The following is a 17537-nucleotide window of genomic DNA, read 5'->3' as shown; positions in this document are numbered from 1 at the left end:
CAAATTAAAAACTTTTATCAACCATATTTACCCCAAGGGCAGCATACTATATTCACCGCCAAAATAAAAGCGTACCATTGAAACATAAAGAGATATATGTACGTTAAGAAGAGATGTTTCATATGGCTACCAATTAATGACAAAACTAACAATCGGTCAAGTGTAACCACGGAGTCGTTATTCTTATCACGATATGTTGTACGTGATTTCCAAACTTTACACGCTAATCTTGCACGAGACACATGGTGCATCTCGAAACATAGGTCTTATGACGTCATATGTTATGCGTTCATGGGCATATATGTAGTTGTTGGGGAAGAGACATCTCAAGTGCTTCCAATATTACAGACTGCTCGGAAACCACCTGAGAATACATTAGAGAATTCTGTTTGCTGCCAGTGCCGCGTGGTCACATAGAAACTGTGATAGTACTAGTACTAGTATCAGTGAGCAACACATCAGTGCCTGGGTATTGCCAACCGTTCTTTATTTCTGTCATTTGTTAGATCTGTCGAGGAAAGCGAATTGATTTTTCTTTACAACTGTAGCCTCAAAGAAGAAAGCAACAAAGTTGTCTTCAGTATTTAAATATTTGGATCGGGTTATTATGTGCTGAGATTCACATTATTTGGACATTAGACACAATTAAATGTCATGAAATATAGTCTTTATTATGGTAGAGTGCAATTATTGGGAGTAAACAATGTATGAAGAATGAACGGAGCTGGTCCTTTTTCCAGAAAAAGACTATATCTGGTACATTCGTGTTAAGTCGTGTTTTAGTTGGTAAGTATATAAGCTTAGCCAAGATAATTCTAATTGCATGACGTTAATTGAACGGAAGGGGATAACATTCAGTATTAGAACTGTAGTGATGGTTCGGAGTAAATTTGAACATCATTATCAAGCAGGCCACTGCAATGTTTTTGTACAATTATGATAAAGAAGTTGACCAACCGTAATATTCTCCTACACCACATTCTACAAAACGATTATATGTCTTGATCATTCGCAAAGGTCATATCCGAGATAGTCCCACTGAGAATCCGACACAACGCTTGCATTCCTGTCAGGCGAGATAATCATCTCACAGGTGTTGTCGACATTCCGGAAGTTGCAGCCAACACACCCCACAAAGTGATGACAGGAAATTGCGCATTCTAACCGGAACTTTAGGGAAGTTATATTTCCCAGAACAGTAGTTTGATGCAGTCGGCGTCCATTGGCAGCAGGAAAAACTTTCTGCCCACACTCTGGAATGAACGTAAACGTTAATAATGACCAGAGCTAGGGATAAAGGCATTTATGATATCCTGAATAAACAGTGACATGTGTTTGTAAAGAAACACAATCATCAAAGACATGATAGTTATTGTGTTCAATGCCCAAAATGGCAACATGCATGTAAAGTGATTCGTTGAAAAAAGTAACTGCATTTGCCGAGGAAACCACCTTTCATTTTGTTCTGTTACTCCTTTCACATAAATATATACATTTAAGGCAGAAGTAAAAACTATTTTTTTCAGGATATCTGGTTTTTGTATGTAATCATTAGTAATCCCATTTTGGTGCAAGGATGCAATAATGTAAGAAAATCGGACAAACGCATGATCAAATATTTGAATCAGCTCTACTGCGCTTTTGGATATATATTTGCTGAAACAATATTCAATTTTTGCAATGAAGAACTTTGAAACTGAGGAAGCAGTTAACTGTCGTTATCTTGTTATGGTTGACATATGCTGTTATGACTACATTACTGGAGGATTAACACATGCCTACCTTGATGAAGAGGAATCCCACTTATCTCAATTTCACAAAACATCATGGTGTCATACTGATTAACAGTCTCCTTCCGGATTTTGACAAACCTGCCAACAACTTCCTCATCACAGGTTATATGGGAGACCATAGCCAGTTGCCCGGGGAGATGTTTACATGGAGTTGCAGCAGCTGTTGGACATCTTGCCGGATTGACAGAGAACATCTCCACCGTGACGTCATGGAGGCGCTCCGCTGGAGCAACATAAATCAAATATAACTTAATTATTCAGTCAGTTTCATCAGTGACATACAACAGAGAGGTGTTCCTCTTAATACTGAGTGGCTGATGTGGGTTCAGTGCCGCTTTGAACAACATTTTAGTTTTATCACACCATGGAATACGTATACGTTTGTTGTTTAACGCCGCACTCAGCAGTATTCCAGCTATATGGCGGCGGTCTGTAAAAAAAATCGAGTCTGGACCAGACAATCCAGTGATTGACATCATGAGCATCGATCCACGAAATTGGGATACGATGACTTGCATCAACCAAGTCAGCGAGTCTGACCACCCGATCTCGTGAGTCGCCTTTTACGACAAGCATAGTCGCTTTTTACGGCAAGTATGGGTTGCTGAAGACCTGTTCTACCCCGGATCTTCACGGGTGTCACACAATGGAAGTTTATTATGTGAGGAAAGTGATGCACACTATATACGTTTACCGCGTTTGTGAAATACTGTGGTTCAGTGGTACTTTTATCTGTATAGAACAGATATCGAGGCATAGTTACATAGAGGTTATCCTGTATTAGGAATAAAGAGCCTTGGCGAGCTAAATACATAGTGTTTATTCCTAATACAGGATATTTACCATCCCCAAACACACAAGCGTGATAATCTCGTTATCATATAATGTCATTCTTTAATTCTGTGCTTGAAAATCGCGTTCCCTCTCTCACAAACATTACCTAAACATTGCGAGTTTTCCTGGAATGCGCGCATTAATATTCATTACGTCACAGGGAAAGTGATGTGTCAGTCGGACAGTGACAGTTGCCAATATAGTTCCAACAAAATCTATTTTTTATACAGTGGCGAAGCAACATATACGCAAAACAGCAATAATTATTGTTTTTAATTGCCTTTCGCGGCAATCCATCAGTCTGTCCGCTAGAGTAACTGCCCTTTGTCAAAGGGAAGCTACTCTAACCCTAGTCCTATGAGACGTCGTGGCAACAATCAGACGTTGTTGACAGTCGGCCTGTCCAGTCAAAACGTTAAGAAGTGCAATCAGATGTACACACAGCGACAAAACGAAACAAGGTAACAATTCAAACATATTTCGGCCAAATCAATCTATTCTAATTTGTGGTAAAGGTTTCAAGCCACAGAGGTCTACAAGCACAGATATGGCTACTGATCCCGCTTGGCTAGGCCTAGTAAAATTCGAAATTTATATCTCCAAAGCTGCATAAACTGATAAAATGCCTCAGCGACGTCACAGTTAGACACTGATTTTAAGTATATTAGACTGTTCTTTTGATAATGATAGCAATCATCTCTGTAGTTTATCCAGATTCCCGATGGTTAATTCTGACTCGATTGCCGAATGACAAGGGCGACGCCATGTTTGTTTATAAACACTAAAAGTAGTCCCTACTATCCGCATATGACCCCAACGGATATCGTTTTTATCCGTTGGCTCTATCCTACCGAGAAACCTACCCATTATATGATAAATAAGGAATACCCCCATTGTAGACATTTAATGATATTTCATTAACTGAATCTGAATCTACTTACAATAGGCATCCCCTCTGTTGTAGATAGTGATGTTACCGATGGTGTATGTGCTGAGTAGGTCAACTATCCACCATGGGTTCAAGTCATCATGAGCTGTCCCAAAACAACTTCTACTACTCCAATTGTTGTCAGTGTTTCCATCAACAGCATAAGACGGTTGGGAATAACCTTGGTAATCAGTGCTGTAGTAGGTGGGCTTTCCAATAGCAACATTGTTGGTGGCAACAACTGAAAATAAATTGTGTCGTAAAGTTGGCATTGTCTATTCTTTAGCAGGTTTTAATTTGATGTGCGATTTATAATACACAAAGATTTCACATCTAGTTCCTCGCACTGTCAGGAGATCAGTGGATGGGGATCGTGTCGATGTATTTGATATAAAAAGGAACTATGGTTTAATTCTCGGTTTACAAAACTGTTTTAATTCAATTATGGTGCCCTTGTCGCTCTGATTTCATCTTCAATTAGCTTTTTCTTCTGAAAGGCCGGGGCAATGCTCGTGTGCATTCAGGTTACAGGAATTCTCATGTTTGCAGGTTCGAGTCCTGATTCCACATGATATATATCGCTAACATTCTGGCGAGGTGATACAATTTCTCATGCATGAAAAAAGTTGTCTTAAATGTGGTACATTGATATTTTTTCAAGAAATGATTTTAAATATAATAATCTCACTCTCATGTCTTTCGAAAACAACAAAAGCAACACTTCAAACGGTTGATTTGTTTAATATCAAGAAAAAAAGCAGTAAAACCCTTTCCATAATATCAAGAAAGTTCATCATTATACCATGCCTACTGGATCAAAATCATGTAAACACCATCAAATAGTAATAACACCAGGTGTTCGCGAAACGGTGAGCCTCCCCTGTGGTCCACATCACAAACACATGCAAAAGCAGGTCAACTTAAAACAAACAAGGAAACATATGGTACAACCCAAAATAAAGAATTGATATCTTTTTGGCCGTTATACGGACGTCATAGTGTCTTGTGGAGTGCATTTCGTCACTCTGAATCTTATACATGAAAGATTATGTTGTTTCACTGGTCGCTTTTATTTCCAGTTCAGTAGAGGAAATCAGTGAGAGGGAATTTGCTATTTGACCATAATTGAATGATATCAGATCATCGCTATACGAAGCTAAAGTTAAACTTCTTGGCATGTTTTTATTTTGCCAGTCCGGAAATGCCGATTCATATGCATACAGAAACTGATCAGCAAGAAGGGGACTACCCTTGATTGATTATGCCTTCTTCTTGCCTAATTGTCTAATCCCAAACTTCCACGTAGATGTTAAAAATTGTTTTATCAGTAAACTACTGATGATATTTGCTTTCGTTTTGACAAATGTTCCCGAGCCTCTGAAGATGGGTAGCTATATATATATGGCCAAAACGTTTAGTAACAAATGCCCCCCTGGATCAAGGAATCTTTTCCTAAACGTTGACGTGTGGGATGTTAAAGGTGTACAAAGTTGAAAAATCAAATGTTTTGACAGAATGGAATCCCTTTGTTGAGATTCAAAAAATCAATGAAATCCTTGACTGTATTAAGGGTTAAGGCTAATGTTTTGATACTGGGAGTTTGTAGTAGATTTGATGGACCCAGCAATATCTCTCTCTTTATACGGATATATCGAGCTTTCAGTGGTATTGGAATCTCTTCCCTCTGTGTATCACATCTGAATGCCTTTTAAAGACTTGATTTTTTCATACTTTACCCTTTTCCCTCTTTATAATTTGAAAGGGAAACTATATTCTATGAATCAACATGGATTTTGTTTCCAGGTAAGGAGTTAAGAACATTATGTTTTAGTTCCTGATGGACAATATGTTGCCAAATTTGCGGTTAGAACACAATTGATACCCTTCTTGACAACGGTATAAAGATCTTTTCTAGATCATTCTAGAAAAAAAAAGTTGTCAACCATAAAAATATGTTGTTTTTACTCAAGAACTTTGTACTAGTGACATATCAAATAATGCCAGATATAAGGCCAGTATGTCAACTCTGGACGAAATCTGCCAAAATCACGCATCTGTACTATTAATTGTTTACTTCACACTAAAACCTGAAGACATGTTCCAACCCCCGAGCATGTACCAGATCCCTTGCAACTGTGGCCACTAGTACACTGGAGAAACCCTCAGGTCCCTCAACACCAGACTGTAAGAACATCGGACCTCTGTTAACAAACTCGACCTGAAATCCGCTATTTCCTAACACATCCTCAAGAACCTAAACCATAACATCTTGTGGAAGCCACCAAAGTCCTGTTTACCAACAACAACAACTCTCGACAAAGAAAACTACAAAAAGCCATTGACATCAGGAGACACCAGCCAGCCATGGCAAGGGAACATATCTGCCGAGTGCTTGGGACTTATTGCTTTGATCTGTGTTAATCTTTGTCGGTGCTAATGTCCATTCTTTCACCTGTCACTGCTAATCACCCACGACCTCCCGTTTGCCCAGTGACCATTACCTATTACTTATCTAGGGACGGTCGTGTAGCCAAGTGGTTTAAGCGTTCACTCGTCACGCCGAAGACCAGTGTTTGATTCCCGACACGGGTACAATGTGTGAAGCCCATTTCTGGTGTCCCCCGCCGTGATATTGCTGGAATATTGCTAAAAGCGGCGTAAAACCATACCAACTCACTCACTATTACTTATCTATGATAACTAAGTACTGCCTTCCATGCCATCAGCGCTAATTACTGTAAAGTGTTGGCTTCCATTGTCTATTGCTAATCACCTATCAGCGCCAATCATCTGTTGGCTTCCCTTGTTAGTTTCTACCCTTTGTTATTTTCCGCCTATTTTCACCTTTTGTTATCTTATTAATTTTGTTATCCTTACATGTACATATATATATGCTCTCTGTCTCATAGCATTCATTCACCTGGTGAAGGAGTAAGCATATACTCCGAAACGTTGTGTTCCTCATAATAAAGAAGTTGACATCCATATATTCGCTTCCTTATGGAAAAATGGCCAAAACGTTCAGCAACAAATACCCCCTTGCATCAAGGAATTTTATCCTTAACTTTGAAATGTGTACAAAGTTGAAAAATTGTTTTGACAGAATGAAATCGCTTAACTTAGATTTTAAAGAAATCAATTAAATCCTTTGACAATTTACATGGTATTAATTCAATTTGTCTCAAATACTTTCTGCGAATATACAGCATGCCATTCCTTGAATCTATCTCGAGGGAAAAAGGTAAAGGGTGAACAAATCAAGTTGTTAAACTTGATAAATTCTGTCCGGTTCTGACATTCTATAACTTAAGTAAAGCTTTTGAAGTATTCAAGATCTACATGCGATTAAGTCTACTTGTCTCACAGTCTCCGACATACTGAATTAGGTATTGCTTGAATCCTGTCAGAATAATTGTTATATCTATATACACTGAAAGGCAAAAGACACGTCGTGTGGATGTATCATATACATATCTTAAATTTCAAATGCTTATTTATGTAAGTAAAAACATCGGAGAAAGTCAGTGTTTGACCCATATGAAATTAACAGTCTGGGGAATGTTTTGCGAATTGTGAATTTGGGGAGGCACTAGAAGACATCACAGCTGGGGGGTTCAAAATCAGTACCTGGTGTGGCCACCACGGGCGTTGACTACAGCCACACATCTCCAGTACATGGAGTGGACTAGCTAGCCTGTTGATGAAGGCCATTGGGATATGGGCCCATATCCTCGGGAACGCTACACGCAGTTCTGCTGCAGTTGTCGGTCATGGGCGTACGTCGTTGTGTCGGCGTTGGATCTCATCCCACAAGTGTGCAATGGGATTCAAATCCGAACTGAGGGCAAGCCAAGGCATGATTTGGATGTTGTGCTGCTGGAGGAAGTCCCTGGTGACTCTGGCAGTGTGGGGACGGGCGTTGTCTTGCAGAAAGTTGTGGTTTTGATGACGGGCAAAAAAAGGCACGATATGGGGTCTGAGGACTTGTTCAATGTAGCGGAGAGCTGTGATGCCATTACCCCAGCCTGGACCAATATTCTGAAAGACCACAGGTCCCACTCTCTGGTTCAGTCCGATTCCAACCCAAACCATGATGCTTGGGCCGCCCCACGGGTCTCGTTCCATAACACAAGCATCAGCATAACGTTCGCCCCTCCTTCGCCAGACCCTGACTCTGCCATCCACCGTTGAAACACAGTAGCGACTTTCATCAGTGAAGATGATTCTTCTCCATTGCTGTTGACGGCAATTTTGATGCTGTCTGGCCCATTGCAGTCGGGCCTGTCGGTGACGATCTCTCAGTATGGGTACACGAGCAGGACGGTGGCACGAGATGTTGTTGGCAGTTAGGCGACGTCGGACTGTACGATCACTGATGGCACGCTGGTGGTTGCCAATGGTTTGCCGAGCTGTTTCAGTGGCCATTCGGAATCGGTTCTGCAGATGTTGGCGTATCATAAACCGATCTTGTCTGGGAGTAGTGACTCTAGAACGACCACTACACGGTCGGTCGTCGCTGGTGTTGTGGCGATGTTGCAAACGATATATCGTTCTGACGTTGACATTGAATGCATTTGCAACGACCTGTGCACTCTGGCCTGCTTGCAGTCTTCCGATCGCTTGTTGTCCCTCATTTCCTGATAATCTTGGCATGGATGATGAATTAAAATAACGAAAGCCAGCTTAACAGTTTTGAGTGTCTTTATACCCAAACCATCCACGATATGCACGTGCATCGTGTTTTTAACAAGACTTTTCCGCAACTGAGTCTCATTGCACTTTTGTAGGCTGCGTTTGGGCAAAGCACCCCATTTTAAACTCAATTGTTAAATGGACTTTAAGGCAACAAAAAGAAGCAGTAGAACGATAAATGAGTTTTTTGACCACAGAACATGTAACTGGCAGTGTCAGTTAAGTTTTATCAGTATTTCCAGAAGTGACGTTTCTTTTGCCTTTCAGTGCATGAAAAATCTACATTCGGATTCTCATGAAACTCAGTATAAAACTGATCTATTCAATCTCTGATGCTTCAGAAATTTCCCGAAAACATTTCATGATTGTCTCATATTTGCCCCGACAGTGTGGATTGTTGTTCACAATATCAATCTCTGGATTTTCTGCCCAGACTCGACTATTCACATGCCGCCGTCATATCATTGGAATATTGCGGCGTTCGACAACAAAAAAACAATAATAAAAGGTACATATATATTCAAATCATCTAACCAAGACTGATAAATTCCTCAAACACTCCCAAATTTAGAAATGAAATGTACTTGATATGATATTCTTGCATGTCCTTGCACCACCTGGCAACATAACCAAAGTGGCGATGGTGCATTAGACATGAACTTTAAATTTGACATAGAAACAAGCTATGAACTGAAATCTTTACTGAAGAGACGGTATCCTTAGTGATTATCTCCATATGTGAATTTACATTTTAGAGGAAATCCGGGTCATATTCATGAAACTTTAAGTAACTATGTGATGACACAAATAAAGTAATAATATAAACCATATTTACCCAAAGAGCAGCAATAACCAATGCATATATATGTACACCACTTTAAATGTAGATGTTGGTGAAGAGACATCACAAACGCATCCAGTATGGAAAACCAACTCAGAGCATATGAGAGAAATGTGTTTGGTGTCAGTACCGTGTGGTCACATGGAAACAAGAATACAAACACTTCATGTCAGCATGTGATCAATTAATGATTATTTCTCTCCGGAGGTTAACAGTCATTTGTCAGCTCTGCTCCAATTCCAAAATTGATTTTGAAAAGATACCACTTGAAACAAAAAAGCGAGGAATGTCAATGTTTGCATTGTTTCTTCAATGAATTCTATTTGGAAAGTTCAATTACCAAGAGAATACAATGTACGAACAATGTATTGTTGAACTGCGTTTACCTATCGTCAAATACGTGAATAATTGAATATGGTTATCCGCCACTGTTAGCAATATATCACGAGATATCAGAAGTGCTCTTCACACATTGTCACCGCATTCACTCAGAGCATATCCAAATAACGTCAGGCACTTTTCCGGGTCCGCGGGGCCACAATCGTTGCTATAACTCACACACATTTTCACAATGATGTGTCGCAACTATGAATCACATAAGTCATAACGTTGATGGTGCATTCAATTCATGCCATACTTTCCCCCCTTAAATATTATTCAACACTGGCCTTCAAAAGAGTTCTAGTTTGGTGAGACATTTTGCAGACAATTGTAACGTCATCGGGTACCATGATGTCACAATCAAATAACATCACTAATCCCTGCAGCTGAAGCTGGGTAGATGAAGTAATGACAATGAAGCCACTGGTTAACATTGTTTACAAACTAAGAAATTGGAAGGATGATTTTGGATGATGAATTGATCATTGAATTTCTTCGTGGTTTTGAACTTTTATCGACTCGTGTTAATATATTTGAAATATAGAGACACTTTGGTGATGTTCTCTTTATACTGCCTGAGCAGGCGGGAGTTTTGATTTCATGTTGCCTAAGAAGTATGACAACATCGCAACATCTCATTGTAAGATTGTGACACGCATCTTATAATGTCATGGTATGTCTATTGCCAACTCCTTTGAACAATTAATGTGCAATATAACTTTTATCGCCATACAAATGCGACTCGATGTCATTATTAAAGTATTTCATTGGCATTTAGAAGTTGGGAGAACATGGATACATGACACTATTTATGGATAGCAACTTCTTATATTCTTTATCCCGACGTTTCAGAGCTACTTCTTGCAACTTCATCAATTTATTGTAAACAAATCATATGCTTAACCAAAAAATTCCATCCTTTTGCACTTAGAAGGATGTTTAGATTGAAAAAGAACAAAAAACCCTCGCATTTAATTAAACATATTGGATGAGAGCGATATGACTCGAGGAACGGAAGCATTTCAGATATTTCTCCGACTGCATACGTCAAAACTAATATTGAATCCCACCGCGCGTTGCGGTGATCCAATAAAACGCATTCATTCTGATTAATACAGAAATTACTGTAGCCACACATCTAATTCAGATATCAGTTTTGGAAATAGGTGCATGCTGTCTTTAGCAATACCTTAGCCATAGCACCTTCGGAAACACCGAAGTTTCAAATATTCTACCAAGCAGATGTCTATCGAACCTGGGTATTTTTGCTTTATCACTTCTGGGAAGAAAGCATGGAAGTATTGTCAGCGTTAACCGGAGATTCGAACCCACTATCAAGGGTTTCTGACACGCCTAAGGTACCTTACACGGCTCATTAGACGACTTGGCAACACGTGTGTTCTGTGAAGTTACAATGATGGACAAGAGTTCAGATCTGTGTCAGTTTTATGTAGGGGAGCAGGCCTTTACCTCCTCGGTGAAACCAATCAGTACGGGAATGGTTCCGTTGAACAAAACTAATCCAGGACGAGTCTTGAACTCGAATCCACGAATAGCGGTGTCTGACACTGGCCATATTGAATTGCATCGTCTTAGGCCACATGGCCCTGTCTCGTGTGATTTCGGAATTGTCGGATTTGCCTACCTCTTTAAACAAGGTATGACGTCAGTGTTCAAATTGGCATATATGTGATTTTGTTAAAGCCTCCACGAGTGTTCGTTATTACAAACATTAATCACAGAGTCGATTGTAAAGAGGAATGGTTTGGCTGTTGGCCATTTCAATATGATTTCAATTGTGAAATATTTAAGCCAAATATAGGACATGTCACCAACAGGTAAAACATAACTTTTTACTGCTCATCGGGGCGGTGAGGTAGTCAGGTGGTTAAGGCAGTATCTAGTCACGCCGAATCCCGAGTTCGATTCTGCAGTGAGTGAAGGGCTTGTACCACCACCAGACCCACCCAGCATGGCCAGCAATCTTTATGCTTATATATCTATTGCGGTGTTGTGTAGACATACGTGTCTGATGTCAGTAGTTGTTACTGTATACCGACCTGGAATACTATTTGCTTTCCAATGAAAGGTTCCATGTGAAGTGTTGCGGAAAGTGAAATGTTATGATTAAGTATTGTTACGTGTGTTCCTTACCTCAAACTAGCCAATAAGAGTCTACACATCTTCCTCAAACCCTAACATCGTTCAGAACACACATGTAACAACATTCCTGTGTTGACACAGGTAACAAATCAGTGTTGAGGCCACACAGGTAACAAAAGGTCAGTGTTGACACCACCTAGGCAACAACAATCCAGTGTTGACACCACACAGGTAACAACACTCTAGTGTTGACACCACACATGTGACAACAACTCAGTGTTGACACCTTACATGTAACAACAATCCAGTGTTGACACCACACATGTAACAGCAATTACGTGTTGACACAATGCATGTAACAGCCATTACGTGTTGACACCACACATGTAACAACATTTACGTGTTGACTCCATACATGTAACAGCCATTACGTGTTGACACCACACATGTAACAGCAATTACGTGTTGACACAATGCATGTAACAGCCATTACGTGTTGACACCACACATGTAACAACATTTACGTGTTGACACCATACATGTAACAGCCATTACGTGTTGACACCACACATGTAACAGCAATTACGTGTTGACACAATGCATGTAACAGCCATTACGTGTTGACACCACACATGTAACAACATATACGTGTTGACACCATACATGTAACAGCAATTACGTGTTGACACCATACATGTAACAGCCATTACGTGTTGACACCACACATGTAACAACATATACGTGTTGACACCATACATGTAACAGCCATTACGTGTTGACACCATACATGTAACAGCCATTACGTGTTGACACCATACATGTAACAGCCATTACGTGTGAATCCACACATGTAACAGCAATTACGTGTTGACACCATACATGTAACAGCCATTACGTGTTGACACCACACATGGAACAGCAATTACGTGTTGACACAATGCATGTAACAGCCATTACGTGTTGACACCACACATGTAACAACATATACGTGTTGACACCATACATGTAACAGCCATTACGTGTTGACACCATACATGTAACAGCCATTACGTGTTGACACCAGACATGTAACAGCCATTACGTGTGAATCCACACATGTAACAACATATACGTGTTGACACCACACATGTAACAGCCATTACGTGTTGACACCATACATGTAACAGCAATTACGTGTTGACACCACACATGTAACAACATGTACGTGTAGACACCACACATGTAACAACAATCCAGTGTAGACACCACACATGTAAGAGCAATTAAGTGCTCTTTTATCGTGTTTACTTTGGGGATGTATTTTCCTTAATGCAGGAAGAGGTCGCCCAGACGCCATTTGTACATATGTAAACCATGTCTTTTATTTCTCATTCTATAAGTGAGAGCGTGAGTAGGGTGTTACGCCGCTTTTAGCAATATTCTATCAATATCACGGCGGGGGACACAAGAAATGGGCTTCACACATCGATGTTGGGAATCGAACCCGGGCTTTCGGTAGGACGAGCGAACGTTGTAACCACTGGGCTACCTCCACCGCCCCTCTCATTCTATTATGTAAGGCCATGACACGGTGAATTTTAGAAACAGTTCATCTTCATACCCAGCTGGGGCGAAGGCCTTTGAGTATTATATTGTGTTACTTTAAATGAAGATAAATATGAAGATTGGTTACATTGTGTTTAATTGTATTTTGACCACCACCTGACCTTTCTACCACATATTAATCACTTAAAAAATAAATGTGTGAAGGCACTTGATTTACTGAAAGTCATTTCAATTTCAAAGTGGGGAGGGAATCAGAAAACCCTCCTCCAACTGTACAGAGGACTCATGGTATAAATCCTGGTGGGGTCCATGCAGGTAGCAAAGGTATAAATAAATGTTGTTTTAAATTTGGTAGATTAAATTAGTAACTGAGATTATCAGTGGCTGTATCTTCGAAGCAGGTTAAAGTTCTTTAAAGCTGTTGTCTCCCATAGAGGGTATGTAAATTCCACATCATTCATTGAGGACTATCACGATTTTAATCATAGCATGTGTGTTAGTTTTAATTGATGTCTGAACTTGCATGCCATCTCCAGCGGCTGAAGGGATGGTGTAAATCCTGGTGGGGTCCATGCAGGTAGCAAAGGTACTATAAGTCCCCACCGTCCTCAGTATGGCGATCTTCCTCCAATTGCTGGCTATTTATAGCCCATTGTTATAATGTATTGTTTATTTCGTAATAGTTTTTTTTATGGTAATATAGCCGTTTTAAATATATCTGTGATAAGTCAAGTTATTTTACGGTCCTTTGCTGACAGGATTTATAGTCTAAATTGCTGTTTCCTTAATGTATTAGTTGTTGTAGTCATGATATGGCTGAATGTGGCTGAATATTGCCGATGTGACTATAAATATGAACCGGCTCACTCACCACATTGATGACATATATTTTGATGGTTGCATGATTGTGGACCCTGCCCAAACTACCGGCATTTGCAAAATCGAAGTGGGTTTGGAATGTATTGATCCACATAAAATACCCTGCTTTTCATTTATTTATTGACAATTTGGCTTTGTCAATGTATTGAGAAAAGTATTTGTGCTGAAGATCGCATGTCCTAACAGTGAGACAATGTTGCCTATGTCTGATAATCCCGTTGACGTATTTTAGTTTTGTGCGTTAAAATCAAAACTGGAGTAGAAACTAAATGTTTTGCAGCTAGTCAGGTTGTTGATTGTTTTGAAGTTTTACACTGAACCAGCAGCAATCCAGACGTAATTTGTTTTTCTCCAGCAATGCCATAAAGAACCTCAGATATGGCAAATGGGTTCACTTTCAAAGGTGTACCATCAGTGGTGGAAACAACAGAAAATCTAGAACAACTAGTAGAGGAATTCTTCAGGATGGTATTCTCCACATCTTAGGAATACTCTAAAGCACGTTCTTTTTTTATTGGGGTGGGGGTGCACTATTTTGAAGTTGTAAATGGTTCACCATCCCAGTTCCTCACCCACCACGTAGTATCACAGGGGCAATGCTATAAGCCAGTGGATCTCCAACTGGCAGCACCAAGGCTATTGGAATGGTATACTCAAGCAGACGAATTATTCTGAACATACAACTCTTGGCATCTGAAAGATTAAACAATGAAAAGGCAAGATCTGTTCCATAAAAATATGGACCAAGAACTAAAGTAAAAGTCAAATTTGAATTTAAACTGCATATACAATTAATACACAGGGTTCGACATGACCAACCGATTTATAGGGCCGGACTCATCCGGACCTGTAAACTGAACTTTTATAAATGATACCACCTCCCTTAGCGAATTAAGCGAGGAAGAAAATACCAATGTTTAAATCCTTTGGGTAATACATATGATGAAAATACAAACAACCTGGTGGAAATTCTTACAAAATAAATGTTTCTTAATAAATAAAACTCTGAATAGCTGTAATTGAAAAAAATATGAGTTATGTAATATTTTGACAACAGATGTCCGTTGTTTGTGATGAGTTGCAGGTAAGCAGAAACCCGTGCTGTTATGTAACCTGCGTTAGTCTCAAATAAACGGACGGTCATGTGGCATGCTCGCCACCATTCTCCCGTGTTATGTCCTTCCTCTCTGAAGAAGAACCCAACACTTTCTACTTGAATTACCAAATTATACACCCTCTGTTATACCTATTCTGGTGTTCGTTCAAATCCAATATAGGGGCACGGGTGGCCCAGTCGTCTATGGCCACGCGATTCGCTGTGCAGAGTTGCGTTCCTTGGGCACGCCATAAACCTATGATTGTGGGTTCGAATCCCGGTTCGCCCTAATGTTTCTAGGTTTGTCAGCACCATACCCGTGCTCGTGGGTTTCACCGAAGTGGTAAACGTCTAAAACCTGCATCACTTCGGGCTTTCCTCCCACATTAAGCTGACACGCCGCGATATGACTGGAATACTGTTAAAAGCAGCGTTAAACCCAACTCACTCACTCACTCAAATCCAATATACGTCATCTTTTACGTCGTCCTAATAATAGAGTCAATGGGACAAGAACATACCAGCTTCATCATAATGTTTACAAATGAGATCGAAGAACACCGATTTTATTTATCGGTATTATAATATGCTTTACACGAAAAAGGTATAGTATTTTATAAACTTAATTGTTTACATTAAAAAGGCATCTCTTGAAAAATAAAATTACACAAATAGGCTTCAATGGAGAGTCAGCTTATTTCCACGATAGGTACTACACCACATTCAACAAAACGACAATATGTCTTGATCATTCGCAAAGGTCATGTCCGAGATAGTCCCACTGAGCATCCGCCATTACGCTTGCATTCCTGTCAGGCGAGATAATCATCTCGCAGGTGTTGTCTTCAGTCCGGAAGTTGTAGCCAACACACCCCTCAAAGTGATGACAGGAAATTGCGCACTCTAAACGGGACTTTGGGGAAGTCATATTTCCAAGAACAGTAGCTTGTTGCAGTCGGCGTCCACTTGTAGCAGGAACAATTTTCTGTCGACACTCTGGAATGAACGTAAAAGTTGATAATGACCAGTGCTAGGGATAAAAGCATGAAGGATATCCTGAATATGACATGTGTTTCCAAAGATACACAATCATCAAAAATCGCAACATGCATGTAAAGTGATTCGTTTTTTTTGCCTAGGAACCGACCATTCAATTTTCTGTAACTTTATTATTATTATTTACAGAACAAAATGAAAAATGCAGCAAAGAGGGTTTGGGTGATCTTGGTACAGTCAGGCCAGTTAGGCTAGCTAGGTTCAGGGCCCTTGCCCCCTCTTCACACAGCCCAGACAGCGAATGGGACTTCTCCCAGGAAGCGCTGCCTTGTCAAACCCACCCAGAACGTTTCGGAGAATGTGAGGTTTCCCCAACAGTGGAGCCTTCTGAATGACCCAGATTGTCAGAAGGGCTGTATTCCTGGTAGAAAACCCGGGTACTCTCCCAATGTCAGTCAACAGATTGGGAAGTACCAAACCTTAAGGCATCGAGAACAATGGAGAGTCGGACAACTTGATACTTTGGATGTAAGCGTGACATTTCGATTCATATTTGCCATGTTTTTCCTGAATCTTGTCAATCACACTAGTGTCAAAGGGACCGAAAATTCAATGACATAAATGAAAAGGACAAAATCAGGTTTGTTGGCCTTGATAGGTCTGAGGCTGTATGCCGGCCTATTCAAAAGAATTTTGTATATATCATTTTCCATGATGCACTCTAAATATTCTGGGTCGTACCATGGATGGTCGTCTGTGTCAAAACCACAAGCATGGCGAAGACGGTAATAAAAGGATTAAGACACTCCATCATGTCACTTTAGATACTGTGTTTATGACAAAGATGGGCATCCACTGACAATGTCTTGGACAGTCTCATTAAATTCATTGCATAATCTACATTTCTTGTTTACATTTTGATCCCAAATCACACTTTTTGACGGTTTCGAGTGGGAAGTGACTGGTCCTTAGCAGTAAACAGAAGGCCCTGTGTTTCACTTTTCAGGCCAGACGACTTCATCCAAGTGAAGGACACTGCAGGGTTGCATATATTCTCAACACACTGCACAGCTCGAAACAGTGGTCGTTCAGTCTGTGCCGATTTGATATAACACTTCGCTTGGTTGACACTCATTTATATACCGTCCAGCAGTACAGAACAAAATTAACATTGACATTGAGATTAAGAAAACTGTGGAATGCCTTGTCTTCATCGTGAGTCTTGACATGCTTCGCAAGAGGAGCATCAGCTAAATACATGTGTACAAAGTGCACAATACAGTTATATCCTGAAGTGCCTCAACCTGAATCAAACCACACCCTCCCATTATGACTGGTAAATATAAGCGATTGAGGGAAGAGCGAGGGTGGTGGGATCTGTTGTCTAATTGACATGATTCTTCGTGTGAAGGTGCCAATATCCTGAATTTCGTGTTTCGTCCGATCCAC

General features: G+C 40.2%; 1 protein-coding gene across 1 annotated transcript; it reads right to left on the bottom strand.

Annotated features, from left to right (window-relative positions):
- Positions 1-652: 652 nt before the first annotated feature.
- Positions 653-9171, bottom strand: LOC124151696 (fucolectin-1-like). The gene is made up of 4 exons (XM_046524286.1): positions 9083-9171; positions 3569-3796; positions 1783-2016; positions 653-1253 (listed from the first exon to the last, which is right to left on the bottom strand). Exons 1-4 carry the CDS (start codon positions 9150-9152, stop codon positions 1006-1008), a joined length of 780 nt encoding a protein of 259 aa, XP_046380242.1. The 5' UTR covers positions 9153-9171; the 3' UTR covers positions 653-1005.
- Between the last annotated feature and the right edge of the window lie 8366 nt (positions 9172-17537).

The sequence above is a fragment of the Haliotis rufescens genome, unplaced genomic scaffold, assembly GCF_023055435.1.
Source record: "Haliotis rufescens isolate VD_foot unplaced genomic scaffold, xgHalRufe1.0.p SCAF_64, whole genome shotgun sequence".
Lineage (NCBI taxonomy): Eukaryota > Metazoa > Mollusca > Gastropoda > Lepetellida > Haliotidae > Haliotis > Haliotis rufescens.
The sequence above is the reverse complement of the archived record's forward strand: the minus strand, read 5'-3'. Positions and strand labels throughout refer to the sequence as shown.